This window comes from Glycine max, chromosome 10 (assembly GCF_000004515.6).
Source record: "Glycine max cultivar Williams 82 chromosome 10, Glycine_max_v4.0, whole genome shotgun sequence".
Classification (NCBI taxonomy): domain Eukaryota; kingdom Viridiplantae; phylum Streptophyta; class Magnoliopsida; order Fabales; family Fabaceae; genus Glycine; species Glycine max.
The window spans coordinates 15,114,391-15,131,263 of record NC_038246.2 but is presented as its reverse complement, the minus strand read 5'-3'; the positions used below and the strand labels follow the sequence as shown (position 1 = coordinate 15,131,263).

General features: G+C 34.2%; 1 protein-coding gene across 1 annotated transcript; it reads left to right on the top strand.

Annotated features, from left to right (window-relative positions):
• Positions 1 to 236: 236 nt before the first annotated feature.
• Positions 237 to 6,708, top strand: LOC100806607 (protein N-terminal glutamine amidohydrolase-like). Its single transcript, NM_001254441.2, has 6 exons — positions 237 to 403; positions 765 to 870; positions 1,351 to 1,428; positions 1,520 to 1,647; positions 5,406 to 5,530; positions 6,415 to 6,708. Exons 1-6 carry the CDS (start codon positions 351 to 353, stop codon positions 6,582 to 6,584), a joined length of 660 nt encoding a protein of 219 aa, NP_001241370.1. The 5' UTR covers positions 237 to 350; the 3' UTR covers positions 6,585 to 6,708.
• Positions 6,709 to 16,873: the final 10,165 nt, after the last annotated feature.

Here is a 16,873-nt window from a genome sequence, read left to right as displayed (position 1 = left end):
GTAAGAATATTAGTAAAAGTTTTTAAAAATTATCATTTATTTTCTTTCTCCTTAATTGTCAAACACCTCATTTTATTCGTATAAAATAAATCAGAAAAATATCATTTTATTTTATCCTCGATGAAATTAATCATCTTTAAACGAGAATATTTCCTAACAATATCATGCTGAATAAAAACAAAACACCTCCTTTGAGTTATTTTATTTAATGCATGGACCGGTTTGGGTTTTGGTCTCTGCCCTTTTGGGTTTTCTTTGCAGACATATCTTGGATCCCATTTCCATCAGGTCAGTGCCTATGTACTTTTTTCAGAAAGGTTGGTGGTGACTGGTGATTGTTGAAGAGAATAATGGCAACTTCAACTATGGATATTCTTCATTTCCACCACACTCCTTTTTATTGGTAGCCACTTCTCTCTCTATCTGGGGTTGTAATCTTCTTAGGCAGTAATGGGTTCTGTTCTGATCATGCATGCCTGATGCTATACATATTGGTGATATAATGAAATAGTCTCTTGTCTGATTTTACAGAAACCAATTTTCCCAAATCATTCTTTTTTAATGATTTATAGGGTTTTAGAATTAGGGTTCATCAATTTTTGGGGGGATATTTCTGTTTTGTAATTTGTTGATTCATACTCTTGACTAGTTTGGGTGATTTCATTCCTTTACATCACTTTCTTTTTCCTTTTCGTTCTTGTAATGTTAAATATGGTAATATACTATAGAATTTTTGTGATTATTTTCCGGTTATTTATTTGTAGTGAGGAGAATGTATACTTGCTTTGCAAAAAGTTGTGCAATGATGGAATAGCAAATGCTGATGGATCTGATCTTTTTGTTGCTTTCATTTCCAACGAAAAGAAACAGGCATGTACTATTTCTTCTTCTTAGTGGGCGGGGATTGTTTTGTATAATAATCCTTTTCTAGTTCAAGTTGATTCATGGCATAGTGTCTCTTTTGCCCAATATTTCATTTTCTTTTCAAATGGGTTTCTTATCCTGCCCTCAGATATATTTTCTCTTTTCTTGCTTACACCTGCAAAACAGTGATGGGACAGAATAATAGTGATTAAGGGAATAACTGTCCGGATCTTGCACTGTGCAAGTTGAATATGGAAAAAAAATGTCAACTTTTGCTAACATAGATTTAATGCATGATATTCGTTTCTTTCCTAATTATGTAGTGCTGACATGCTGACAGAGTACTAATTACATGTTTAAATTTGTATGCAAGTTTTTTTCCCACTTCCACTGCATATATAATTGAAGAGTTGTCCAGTATAACTTGCTACAAAATTACAATCTTTTTTCGATCAGTGTCTGAAGTATTTGTCTTGACTTTTCTAGATCCCACTTTGGAATCAAAAGGCTAGCAAAAGAGCTGATGGGGTGATTCTATGGGATTATCATGTAATTTGCATTCAGGTAACAGGTTTTAAAAGCAGTTTACTTTAATATCTAAATTTGCTTATTATAGGGATAATTTGTCATACTTTTATTGTGATTGGCATTACAGATAAAACAAGGAGCTGTCCCTCCACTAGTGTGGGACTTAGATTCGACTCTTCCTTTTCCTTCACCTCTACCATCATATGTGTCTGAAACAATTCGTCCGTCTTTTCAGCTTTTTTCTGATTATAATAGGTAAGACACTTTCTGTTTCCTCTGCCATTTTGTTCTGTTCTAATGGGGTATTTTGGTGCTTAATTATATTTTGTTGATAATGCTAATTTGCAGTTGGTTGTAATGTAAGTCCAGACTGTTTATGTGTCACATAACAGTAGTTAAAATAAGAAATTAAAGTCTAGATATGCTGGGGTAGGTGATGGTGGCCTAATTGGTTTTATTCTTGTGTATATTTGACTTTGACATGGGCGAAAGACACAATTATGATCTACAGACTACAGTTCTACATATTTACTTCTTGGGCTTATATTTCCTTGCCCTGAATGATTTAAGTACAAAGATATTTAGAAATCCTAGTAGTAATTCTGTTACCATTGTATAAACCAAGAATTGACCTTGGAGGGAGCTTTGGATTTCCTAATGGGTTTGTCAAGATCCAAAGCTACACTATTTAACTTGGTTGAGATCCAACAAGTAATGATGCCATTTCGGCACAGCCATCACCATAGCAATTAAGTCTCTTTCATATAGTGACTTGAATTGTCCCCTTTCTAATATTGCTTGGTATAGAAAAGCCACTGGTCTCCCTTGCATTAGCCCTACTCCTAAACCTTTGCTGGATACATCTATTTCTAGGATTAAAGTCTTAGAGAAATCGGGTAACTTGAGTGTTGGCAAAGTTGTCATGGCATTTTTTAGTGCTTCAGACACTGCTTTTGCTTCCAAGTCCCAGTTAAAGCTGCCTTTTTTCAAGAGCTGAGTCAGGAGGTTTGGCAATTTTTCCACAGTCTCTAACAAATCTGCTGTAATAAATCATTAGGTGCTGCCCAAGTTGCCATTACTTCTAACTTCTTAGTGTCAGCAGATACCCCATATGTTGAAATAACATGCCCCAAATACTCCAATTGTCTCTACCCTATTGCCCAAAACTACATTTTTTTTTGTTAGCCACCAGTTTGGATTCCCTTAGTAGTTGCAGCGCCAACCTCAGATGTTCCTCCTCTGCTTTGCTGAGATGAGAGTGTCTTAAAAAAAAATGCTAAAACATATTTTCTTGTGAAAGGTTTCAACACCTCATTCATGAGAACTTGAGGAGTGAGTGGATGGAGCATTAGTCAACTTGAAGGGTATGACCAAAAGTTCATGAAGCCCTTCATGTTTGCAAAAAAGTTGTTTTATGAAATCTTCATTCTTGTTTGGTGGTACCTGTATTTCAGATCTAATTTTGAAAAAATGGTCGCTCCCCCTATTCCGTCCAGAAGTTCATCAATAATAGGGATATGGAATTTATTTGGAATAGTAATTTTATTTAGACATGTATTCTACACAACCTCTATCCTGTCCTTTTTCTTCACTCAAATAACAGGACCAGAATAGGGACATGCACTGGGTCTGATAATCCCCACTGGCAACATATCATTAATAATTTTTTTGGTAGTGTGGGTACCTATAGGGTCTCAAGTGTGGTAAACCAATTGACAAGAACCTTGGGAGAATCACACCACAAAAACTAGTCATTGCTGTTGGAGAGCTCAAAGCCTTATAAGCCCCAAACCAGAATGCCATACCTTGCACATGGATCCTGACCCCCATTCTCTGCAGCCTCGACGCTCACGAGGGTTGGCTGTGCACTAGCCCTTTAATTAGTCCCGGGTGAACATTGCAATGTTGTAATCACCACTCATGTTGCTCATTTCTAGCTAAGAGACATGGTGAAAGGCTCTAATACCAGTGTTAGAGAACTAATAAATCAGAATAGGCAAAAGATGAGAAAATAATCTTTTATTGTAATATATCTTCTCCTTCCAATTGTGGGTTTCTATAGAAGATGATGAAATGAAATACAGAAATAATATTTGGGGCTTTGGGAGTCTGATCTTTCCCCAACAATCAAATTACAACTTGCATAATAATTATCTCACCCTCCTAATTTCTCCTATTTATAACAGGCTAACAGCTGTAACAATTTCATTTTCAACCCACTAACTTCCTTGAGAGGCTTCACCCAGTTGTGGGCTATTAACCCTTTGGCAAGTGAATCAAATCGCACAAGTAGTAATAAACGGAAAGTTCGAGTATCGTGTCCACAGGGACTAAGTTTTTACTCAATAATTTGTGAAAACCAATTTTTCTAGGCAAAGTATATTTAAATTGTGAAAGGATGTGCAAGAATTTAAATGTGAACAATGCAATAACATGTAAAAGCGGAACACAACTCTCTCAAACAAATTATCAAACAGTTTGTGTGGGCAAAGGTGGGTTTTGTGTAGGATTTTGTAAAATGTTGGGTGCTTGGCCTTGCTAAGAGAACTCTTGATGCAATGTTAAATGTTTTTCTCTATTTAATGATAAACTAGTGTTACCCTAACCTACAATTGTACTCTTAACCATAATCGCTTATGTGAAAGAGCCTAAATCAATTGATTCAATTCCTAATTCCTTAGAAAGCTAAACCAAGTGGTTTGATCAAGAACAAAGGTTAATGAAAGGGCTAACCAACTTCATCTTATTCTATAAATGAGTTAATTAGAATTCTCTTTCAGTTCTAATTACAAAAACATTTCCCAATGATATTCATACAATAAAGACATGTAAAATAGAGGATCAAGCCACTAAACAAGTAAATAAGCATAGAAAGAGATAATAACACTGAATTAACATTAAATAAATAGTAAGAGTCATTACGTCAGATTTTCTAGCACACCAAGCCTCTAACAATGGGAAAATTAGCCTCTCATTGACATGAGAGGCATACAAAACGAAGGTTACAAGAGAAAATGAGGGGAAAAAAAGGAGAAAATGGAGGAAAGGTCAATGGAATGGTGTTTTTGCCCACACAAAGCCCTAAAACAGTGCTCTGTTGATCCCAATAGAATGTGGTTTTTATATTGGGCCAAGAGCCTCTGTCTTGTCACTTCACTTAAAGCATTGCTCGCTGGGTGAGCTCTTCGAGAATTCCAGAAGTCACCACTCAGCAGGCTTGACTGGCTGGGCGAGTTTTTCAATAATCCCCAATTTAATTCCAATTTCTTCACCCAGTGAGATCTGCTCGGTCAAGCTGAACTCGTGGGCGAGTTCTTCTAATGACATGGCACTGTCTTCTTTCATTCCTGAGCTGCCACGTGGCCTTTCTCTACGAGCTTCCTCGCTAGGCGATCACATCTCACTGGGCGAGCTCTCCAACAATGGCAGCTTCCAATCCTCTTCTCAGTGAACTAGAACTCTATCAAAAACATATAAAAAACTAGTAAATTCTAAAGATTTATTTACAATGACTAAAATTCTATGAAAACATCAAATTCTATCTAATGGGACATAAATATGGTAAAAGTGGTTAATTGCTGTGTAAAATGAATCCAAAAGATAAGCATGCACATCAATTATCATGGGCCCTCTTACATAGGGCCCTTTTCTGTTTTTCCTGTTATACACGTTCTTAATAGGTCAAACATGCATATTCTTTGTTAACTAAACCAATTTTATAGTGCATATGTCAAAACTTTATAGCAGTATAATAATTTTTATTAGGCATGTTTATGGTACCTTTTTTCTTTTTGGTGCTATTGTGCTTATCCAAGTCTAAAAACATTTTCTAAGGGTATCACAAACATTTTATATCATATTGTCAAAATTTATTGTTTCTAAGGGTAACATAATTGCCTACTTTCTGTTTTAACTTTGCTTTCATTAGGTGTGTTTCCTTTGTTGATGCAATAATCTATTGATTGTTATTTATGAGGTATAGTTGGGCATCTAAGTGTTTCTTTTGATATCAGATTATTCAGAGTTGTGCATGCCCCGCTATTTCTTCGTTGTTTTGCATCTGATAGAAGACACATGAAAGATTCTGGTGGAAACTGGATTGAAGAACCTCCTCAACATGAACCCATAGTTGCCGAAGGTAATGGACTTGTTTGGCTTTGACATAAACAGATCATTATGCTATACGCCATAATAAAGAAAAATATATGAAGGGAGAAAGCAACTTTCAAGTACTTACATGATTCAAGTTTGATAGTATTAAGTCCTCATTTTGCAAGGTTCTCCTGAGTCCTGACATCTCAAGTATTTTTTATCTCAATTTTTTTAACCTAAGGTTAATTTGTAGTTTCTGATATTGTTCATCAAGTGTAACCGCCATGAATTTATATTTATTGCAGCACGCATTGCAGAATCATAGAAATAAATTCAATCCAAATATTATGAAGTTCATACTTGGAAGATGTTAATTTGGGGAGACACATAAGTTCAAGCAATTACAAATCTTATTGCTGAAACATTTACAATTTGTTTGGTTTGAAAATATGTTTTCCATCTCGAGTTTCTGTTTTTACTAATAAAAGCACTTTGTTTTCTCTTTATTTCTTGTTTTCATTTTTTCTCTCTCTCTATTGGAAAACAAGGAAAAAGTAAGCAATATCATTTCATGTAGTTATTAGTGAAAACACAAAATAAAACTGGAAATATTTTTCAGTAAAAAAAAAAAAAACCTGGAAATGTTCCCAAACAAAACAGGTTCTTAGCTGTAACATGTTAATGTGAATTTTGGCAAATCATTTCTGTTGTCCAATTAAGTGATTAAGAAGCACGGATAAGACTTTTCTCTTAACAAGAAAAGTTAAGCAGTACAAGCAGTAGAACAAGTTTTAATATTGGATCACACTGCTATTTGTTTCTTATTTTGTGAAGAATATTCTTCTATTAATAGGATCAGCCAGAGTTATATATTTGATATTAATGGATGTATTTGAGTTGCTTACTTTTACTGTATCTTCATCCATGCAGATCGAACAGTGCACAACCTGAATGAGTACATTAACATATCTGCTGCTGATGCTATTACCGATGTTACAATCAGTTCAGTCAAAGATGCAATTTCTACCCAGACACATGGTGTGGTGATAAAGGAAAACCAGCTTGAGGAATTCATTTGTCAGTTATCTTCTTTGCAATAGCCACATTCATATTGTTTGGCATCCACATATCAATACTTCCCTGGTTTGCATATGTTCAGCTGCCATCTTTCCATCAAAGATGCCGGTCAAATAGTGTTTCTCTTCAAATGGGGTATTGTAAAAATGTCTCTTCTGAAAGTGTCTTTTTGAGAGTAGTGTGCAAGGAATGCAAATCTAAGCCCCATTTTGTTTTTCAGGAGCAGAACACAATGTTTTGCTTTAATTCTTCAGTTGTGCCCTTGGTTTATAGCAACTATATGGGTGATGTGAATTTTAGAACTGGAATGGAGAATGGTTTCTTCTGTGATGTGTTACTAAGTTAATTCAGGTGTGACAATACCACTGATCTTACTGATTTTTTCTGACAACAAATCTTAAAGCAAAAATAGATAGTTTATAAAGAAAAATCACAGGAAACACTAATAAAGAAAATAGCTAGCATGCTTTTTAGACATGTGAAAAAGGGGAGAAAAATCAAGTCACTGGAAAATGTTGGTAAGGATCTCATAGTGAGTAGTATTCATTTTGCTTATAAAAAAACGTGTAGTTTATATAACCAACCTCACCTAACATGACAGGGATATGGATTTTGTTATGGTAGTTTTCAGCTCAAACCATTCTGATACTAACCCCCAATGATCCAATCTCACCAATCATATCTATTGCAGTTACAGGGATTTCCAAATTTTGACTCGGTAATAGAGTAAGGGCTGTTTGGCTAACATTCGAGATCAATTTCTTCGATCATAGCTTGTTTTTAATAAATTTTAATTATATTTAGCTGTTTAAAAATAAATTTTATTCAACTTATAAATAAAAGGTTTAAATATATTTTTTCGTTTTTATAATTTAATGATATTTTTGTTTTTTGTCCTTGATAAGGCGATCAATAATATAACTTATGGACACACTTTCCAAGGGTGCTGGTTATTTTTTATTTAAAATTGAAAAAGAGTTAAAATTATTGAAGAGAGAGAAGGTACCAGAAACATACAACACGAGTCAAAAGTTGGTTATGCTATATTTAGATCATAACAAGATCAAATATTTGATAACCTACTTTGACTCCAAACAATAATATTATATCTCCATACAAATTGGAATTGCAACAACAATTCCAACTTCTAATATCTTTATGTGTGTTCCTCTACTATACGAATTAGTCACCACCTTAAGCTTGCTCTCATCCAGCTAACTAACCCCACATGCGTAATAAAAACCAGGGTGCTTATTATGAAGCCAAAACCAAGTGTGGAATTTAATATCTTCAACCAAAGCAACCATATCAGGTTGGATTTGTCTATATAAATGAAATCATTTCTACAATTTCAAATCCAGTAAATGACTGCACTCTACCATGCCTAGTGTGTTTGGATGGAATAATTTAATAGGGGAATTTATTTTTTTAAGGAATTTAAAATGATTCATGATAAAATAGTTTGTTTGGATAGAATATTTGAAAGGAAATTTAATTTTTGGTATTTTTATGAATCATTTTGATTGACTAAAACAGTGAGATTTCAAATTCCTTAAAAAATATAGAATTTGAAATTCTTTTTCAGAGATGCTCACTCTAACTCACGTTCTTGCTCGCGACTCTTTCTCGCTCAACACTCGCAACCACAGGTGACCAAAGTTTTTACGGCCAACATCGACATAAATTGTTTTTTACTGATGTTGGTAGAGATTTTTTCGGTCTAAATTTTTTTGTATGATGTTAATCAAAGCCATTTTTTGTCGACATTGACTAATATTTTTTTAAACAATGTTGGTTAGGGTTATTTTCTCACTAACGTCAGTCATGAGAATTTTTTGCTGACGTCAGCCAAGGATTTTTTTGGCTGTTGTCATCCAGATTTTTTCAATTGATGTTGACCAATGATTTTTTTTGCCAACGTTGACTAGATTTTTTCTACTGACATCAGTCATGACTAACTTTTGAGTAGACACCTGCTAGGGTTTTTCAGCCGATGTTAGCTAGGGTGTTTTGGTTGATATCAACTAGATTTTCTTAGCCGACATCAGTTAGGATTTTTTTGTCGACATCGACTAGGGTTTTTTGGCTGACATCAACCAGAGCTATTTCTTAACCACATTAGCTAGATTTTTTGGTGGATGTTGGCTAGGGTTTTTTCTGTGAACACCAGCTAGGTATTTTTGACCGACATCGGGTATGACTATTTTTAGTCGACATCGACTAGATTCTTACAATCAACATCCACTAGAGTTTTTTCGGTCGACATCGATCACAACTATGTTTTAGCCAACATTAGCTAAGACTATTTTATAGTCGATGTTGGGTAAGGTTTTTTGTCCGACATTGGTTAAGGCTATTTTTTAGCCAACTTCAACTAGGGATTTTTCGGTCAACGTTGACCAATGATGTTTTTCGGCTGACATCGGGTAGGTTTTATTTGTCGGCATCGACCAAGCTATTTTTTAGCCGATATTGGGTAGATTTTTTTGTCAACACCTGCTAGGATTTTTTAGGCCGACGTTTGCTAAAAATAGCCTTGGTCAATGTCGTTTGAAAAGACCCTAGCTAGTGTCGACCTAACAAACCTTAGCCGACGTTGGTAAAAAAACTTGGCCAACATCGGTTGAAAAATAGATTCAACCAATGTAGCCGAAAAATAGCCCCAAATGACGTTAGCTGACAAATATTCCCGGCATACTTTGACAAAAAAAAAACCCTATTTGATGTCGACCGAAAAATAGTCTTAGTTGATGTCGGTTTAAAAACATCACTGGTTGTGGTTAGGCAGAACAACCCTAGTTAAAATTATCAATATTTTGTATTTTTGAATTATTAAAAATTGAAAAATATTTTTTAATTAATATTTCAAAATTAGATTGTGTTTGTTTTCTATAAAGTTTAGTATTAAAATTTCATCTATTTAAAATATAAAATTGAAATTTTGTGTATGGAGAAAATTGAATTGCCCTATCCAAACAAAGAATTTAAAATTGAATAAATTTGAATTGATTTATCCAAACAAAGCATTTAAAAAATGAAGGAAATTAAAATCAAAGCAATTCAAATTCTAGGTATCTCAAATTCTCTTAAATTTTAAAATTCCTAATCCAAACACAAGGTAAAAGAATTGACGATCACAACCATTTTGTGCCAATCCTGTGAACATGTTGAAATGAGGCTTGAGAGATCCAGGAAAAATTGTTAATGAAGATAGGGATAGCCATGAAAAATAGGCAATTCATACTTGTCACACCATTGGACACATGAGGAAAAAGTGTTGAAGTGACTCACTATGAAGTTCGCATAAACAACAAAGAGAATCCTGATGATTGATGATGATATTCCTGCGTAATAGATTTTCTTTTGTTGCCAAACAATCCCTCAGGGATCTCCACAGTATGAACACGACTTTGTTGGGAATCTTTATCTGCCACAACAAGGAGAATAAATTTGAAGGAGGCAAAGTTCCAGCATCTTCAGTGATAAACTTGTATACCGATTTTGTGGTATACTTCCCCGAGGGGCAACTTTTCCAAATCCAAGAATCCAATTCATGCCTTTGTACTTGTACAAGATTTAAAAGTAAATTTAATTAATGTATTAGTTTGTTTTCCCACTCGAAAGTCACCCTTCTCCAATTAAACTCCTAACTCCATCTATCCTCCCGCCACATCCCTATATCGCCAATAACATCTTTATTATTTGATAGAAGATATAGTCTAGGAAAAGTATGAGCCAATCAATTCCCATTTAACCACTCATCCAACCAAAATCTTATTTTTTTCTCCATTACCTACTTTCCACTCAATTCCTTCATCGAACCATCTTGCTCTCCCATTACCACCACAAATTTTCTTCAAATCCTTCCACCACAAGGATTCTCACAAAAGTTCACCCTCCCTCAAAAGCTCATGCCAACTATCATATTTTGATTTTAACACCTCACTCCACAAACTACCCTCTTCAAGAAAAAGAGACCACCTCCATTTCCCTAATAAGACCTCATTAAAATCTTTCAAATTCTTTACTCCTAGTCCACCCATTTTCTTACTCTTGCAAATATCCTCCCAAGTCACCCAAGAAATTTGTTTATTTTCCTCATTCCTTCCCCACAAAAATTTCCTTTGAATCCCCACTAAGATTTTCCACACTTTCTTTAGCATTTAAAAAAGAGAGAGAGATAAAATAAAGGTAAAGAAGCCAATATGGAATTATCAAACATATCCTTTCGAAAAAAGATATATGTTTGTGTTTCCACAAAGCTAATTTCTTTGAGATTTTTTGTATAATTGGTAACCAAGCCTCCTTCCTCTGTGGGTTGGCCCCAATTAACAAACCAAGATACACAAAAGGCAAAGTGAAAGCTCTACAATTCAACATGTGGGTATATCTTTCCACCACCTCACCCTCCACCCAAATAGCTCCAAAACAACTCTTGTAGAAATTTACTTTTAGTCTAGACACCAATTCAAACATTCCCAACATGGTTTTTATAGTGAAAACACCCACACATATTGTGTCATCAACATATTGTAGCTAGCTAACAACATATTGTCTCTCACTTTGTACCCATCAAATAAACCTTTGGGTAATGCATTCCTCATCAACCCACTCAACCCTTCGATGACCACAAGGAAAAGGAATAGGGCCAACGAATCCCCTTAGCGAAGGCCCTTATGACGTTGAAACTCTTGGGATGGACTCACATTCACCAAAACCAAAGAACATGGGGACTCAAGACATCCTTTGATCCATGTAATCCATTTTGCTTGAAATCCTAATCTATAGAGCATGTATAGAAGGAATTCCCAAGAAACAAAATTATAAGCCTTTTCAAAATCTACTTTAAACAACAAGGAAGGACTTTTCCTTCTTTTTGCATCTTCCACTACCTCATTAACAACCAACACACTATGAAGAAGTATCCTCCCTCCATGGAAAGCACTTTGGCAATGATCAATCACCTTCCCTAATACCTTTCTCATTCTATTAGCCAATAATTTTCCCAAAATTTTATAAAGACAACACCAAAGAAATGAGTCTAAATTGACCCAAGTCTTGAGGGTTGTCACATTTGGCAATTAAAGCTATAAAAGAAGAGTTAGTGCCTCAAGGAAGCACTCCATGCCTATGGAATTCCTTCAAGAAGCACAAGATATCTCCCAAAATTCCTTGATGAATAGGAAATTGAAACCATCGGGTCTGGTTCTCTTAGAACTTTCACAATCCCAAATTGCCCTTTTAACCTCATACTCATCTAGTAACAAATCATTGTCTAGGATGGATATTTTTTGAAAAAGAAACTCCATCAAGCTTTGGCCTCTCATAGTCATCTTCCTTGAACCTTTTCTCAAAAAATCTTTTAACCTCCTCTTTGACCCTATTTGGATATTCCATCCATTCCCCTCCTAATTGTGTGCCTTTCACCACATTTTTTCTTATCCTCCAATTCATGATTGAGGAAAAGAACTTTGAATTGAAATCCCCTTCTTTTACCCATCTTACTCTTGACTTTTGCATTAGCAAAGATTCATTATATTTTGCAACTTTCCAAAACTCTTCTTGTAGGTGTAGTTTTCTTTGAAAGCTTTCATCATCCAAATTTCATTGTTCCTCCAACAAATCAAGCTATTCAAATCTTTAACTCTTTGTTTTTGCTTCCTTTGAAACATGCCAAATTCCACCAAATTCCATCTTTTCAAAGCCACGTTGACCCCTTTTAGTTTTTCCTTACGAACAAATGCTCCCCAACCTTCCATAATATTATTACTCCATGATTCCTTTACCCCTTCATGAAATCTTTTGTCTTCAAACCAACAATTGAGCACCCTAAAAGGTTTTGGGCCCCAACCTATAATGTTATGCTCAATCACAACCGAGCAATGATATGAAATATCTCATGCTCTTGCTTCGTGATCAGATCCTAGTGGAGAGCTCTGATTATGTTTTTTTTTTTATGGAGATAGGTCATGAACCATAGTTATTAAACTCGGCTCGAACTGGTGGGGTCGACCTGTTGGCCCAAGAACCGAGCACCCAACCGGTCCAAGCCACATGTTGAAATGGTTTTGCATATGACCCGATGCGATCCGATCTAACACGACATGACCCAATGACTCGGTTGACTTAGCAAGTCATGTATTTTCTAGGTTTTTATTTTATTTTCCAGTTGAATGACATCACTCATATAAGAAAAATAAATTTATACCTTACACTTGAGTTGTTCATATACTTACATTTTTTATCAAGCATAACCATATCTTGAAATTTGAAAAGATAAAATGGTTACCATTTTCATTTTTCCTTTCACTAATTTGTGTGCGTATTAGATTATGTTTGTCATTGTACAACAATAATATATATTTTAAATTCCAACTTAAGGTAGTTTATATATACTTTCTAAAAAAATATGTTGCATGCTCAAATTTTAAACAAGTTCATAACTATGCTTCTAAATATGTTGAATTTTTTTAAACTTTAAATCTTAGTTGTACAAGTTTACATGTTATTAAATTATTTATTTATTTTTAATATAGACCGAGTCATGCGGGTCAAATGGTGACTCACTGGGTTGATCCTTGACTCAGTGACCTAGTACCCCAATCGAGTCAATGACTGGTCTGAGTTTGATAAAACTTTTAACACCTTCTTGCCTATTGCTCTTCTTGCATGATAATTGACCACTCTCTTGATAAATGTAAGGAAAAATCCATGGTGGAGACTGTAAGAATTAGTGTCTCATGTGAGAGACATGTGACTTATGTATGGACTAATAAACAAATAATTAATAATTAAGGACTAAATTATAATTGAATTAAATTGGAGAATTTTCTAGAAATAACTGCTATTTGATGAGAGTAGTGGTTTAAAAAGGTTTTAATCCCATTAATGCGAAACAAGGTCCCCTTCCTCACATAAAAGTGTTCTCTCAAAATCCTAGCAATTGTGAACGTAAAGAGATAGAAAGAATATTCAAGGGAGTAAAATCTTACTTTCTTCATCTTTCAAGAAAATCAAGATGCATCAGAGACTCGATAGAGATCTATCTCACTATGGACAAAGGTATGTCTTACTCTTTAATGATTGTGTGAGAATCATAGGTTTTAAGATCCTACTGGTTTTCTATAATTGTTAATCTCGAAAACCCTTAAGACTTACATGTGGTACCATAGCATGTGTTATGAAATTTATGATTATCCAAGAATGATTTTTTCCCAATTATGCATGAACCCTAATTATGAAATTTAGGGGTTTTATTTTCATGACATATATGGTTTGTTTTTTTATGATTGATTATGTTTCCGCTGCATGTCTTTCGCGAGCCTTACGAACATGAATTTTAAAATTCTAATTGGTTCTTGATTATGATTTATTATCGTGTATGATTGTTTTGATTAATCAAAGACATAATTCATATATATGAACTGGAATGGATGAAGAAATTGAATGGGCTTGTATGTTATATGAAAAGAATTGTATATTTGATATGATTTCATCAAATCCAAGTATGTTATTTCACACATTTGTTAGTCAATGTGATTAAATGTTTATTATCTACATGTGAAAGGATTCATAGACTCCAGAACGTGAAATTGATCACCTTTTGATTCCTTGTTTCTATTCTTTCACATGAATCAAGAATTGTATTGTTTAGTATAAAAAAAGAATTTGTATTGTTATATATATACTTATTATCTTGATTTTGATCAAAAGGCTTCACGAGAAAAGAATTGTTACACTTGGAGTGTTTCATAGAATAATTACAATTTATTTTGGAATTAAATGTATGATGGATTTGTTAGTCACCAAAGTGGTCAAATCTATAAGGTTATTTAATTCCAAAATAATGATTATTTCAATTACTCATAGAATGATATATGTTAAATTATATGATTATTGGTTTATGGGTACATTGAAATTCATTGTTATAAGGAATTTATGGATTTCCCAAAGGTTGATTAGTTGTTCTTATAATCAATGAATACAATTATAGGTAATTTGTGTGTATCATTGGTTTATTTATATACCCTAAGGTAGTAGGTACTACTAATTGGTGCATATTTAATTGTCAAATGATGTTAAGAGTTTTATTAGCATCATCATGTTTGTATGTTGTGTTGGTGTATCACCCAAAGGAGAGCATCAATATACATTGATTGTTATCTGAATGAATTATATGTATAACATGTGTTTTATGTCTCAAAATGCTTATGTGAATTTTATTGTGCGGTACCTATTCCCAATTCACTGAATTCTCATGTATCATCTGTGTCAATGTTTAATAGGCTTAACTTCTTTGACTAGAATGAAAAATTCCAATTTCACCTTGAAGTAATGGATCTTGATCTTGCTATATATATTGAAAGAGAAACTTGTTGCTATTATTGATTCTAGTATCAATAAATAAAAAACTCATTATAAAGCTTGGGAAAGATCTAACAGACTCAACCTAATGTTCATGAGAATGTATGTTGCAAACAGTATTAAGACAACTCTCCCTAAGATCGATAGTGCTAAAGAGTTTATGGGGTTAGTGGGAGAACGATCTCAAACAATTGATAAGTCTCTTGCTGAGACATTAATGAGTACACTGAGCACTATGATTTTTTATGGTTCACGTACTATGCATGAGTATTTCATTAAGATGACAAACAATGCAACAAGACTTAAGACCTTGGGAATGGACTGTTAATGAGAACTTCCTTGTTCAGTTTTCTGAACTCATTACCATTTGAGCACGACTCATTTCAAATAAGCTAAAATACTATGAAAGATAAATGGAATGTGCATGAATTGCATAATATGTTAGTTCAGGAAGAAACAAGGCTTAAGAATCAAGGAAGTCACTCAGTCCATTATGTAAGCCACCAAGGGAGTCAAGGAGCTGGAAATAAATTTGTGAAGAAGCGTGATAAAGGAAAAAAGCCATTAAAGATCAATGACAGCTCTGTGCAAATCCAAAAGAAGGCACCAAAGAGCAATAATTGCCATTTCTGTGGGAAATCTGGACACTTCCAGAAGGATTGCCCAAAGCGTAAGTCTTGGTTCGAAAAGAAAGGGATTCCTTACAATCCAAACCATAAGCCCAAATTAGAAGTTCATCTTTATGGAGAATAAAGTGAAAGCTCCAATGGAAGTAGTTGGAACTTATCGTTTAAAACTCGACACTGGACATCATTTAGATTTACTGAAAACTTGATGTTACTAGATACTCTTTTCATTTTGGCAATGGATGTTTCAGTTTATTTAAGCATAATCATCTCATTGGTACTACTGTTCTTTGTGATAATTTATATAAATTGAAATTAGATGGTTTGTATGCTGACACCATTTTAACTTTGCATCATAATATTGACACTAAACGTAGTTTAGTGAATGAACGGTCCACTTTCTTGTGACATAAACGTTTAGGTCACATTTCTAGAGAAAAGATGGAAAGATTAATAAAGAAAGAAAATTTTCATGATCTGGATTTTACGGATCTAAATATTTGTGTGGATTGTATTAAGGAAAAATAAACAAAGCATACAAAGAAAGGAGCTACAAGAAGCACTCAGCTTCTTGAAATTGTGAATACTGATATTTGTGTGCCTTTTGATGTTAATTCTTTTAGAAAGGAAAGATACTTTATCACCTTTATTGATGGATGTTCTTGTTTTTTTTGTTGCTATACATGGAACCATGACCTACTTTGGTTGACATTCTTTGTGGGAGAAACTTGCTTTGCTTCAATAATCCCGTAATTGCCCTTGGTGCTTCATGGATGGTTTCAACGCGGTTTTGGGGGTTCATGAAAAGAAGGGAGGTTGCTCTCTTTCCCAAACTTCATGTAATGAATTTCACTCTTGGTTAGGAAGTTTCTCTCTCACTCACCTCCCAATTGTTGGTTCATTATTCACTTGCTCTAATGAAAGGAGGGGGGGGGGGGTAATAAGATTGATATGTGGCTAGATCCATTTTTATGTAATGATCAGTGGATATCTTCCTAACAATCAATAGCTTGTTGCACTTTGACTAGGATGAAATCTGACCATCATCTTATTCTTATTCAGTGTCAGGAAAGTTCTCAAACTTTTGCCAAGTCTTTTCGCTTTCAAAAAATGTGGAGTGACCATCTTGACTGTCGTTGTGTTATTCTAGAGGTATGGAAGAAATTTTTTTATTGTTTTCCAATGTTTATTCTTACTCAAAAGTTGAAGTATTTGAAGTTAGAGTTAAAGTCTTGGAATAAGCTGGTGTTTGGATGATGATGACTCTATTCAACTTCTAATAAAAAAATTCCATTGATGATGATGAGGACCTTTGAGATCAA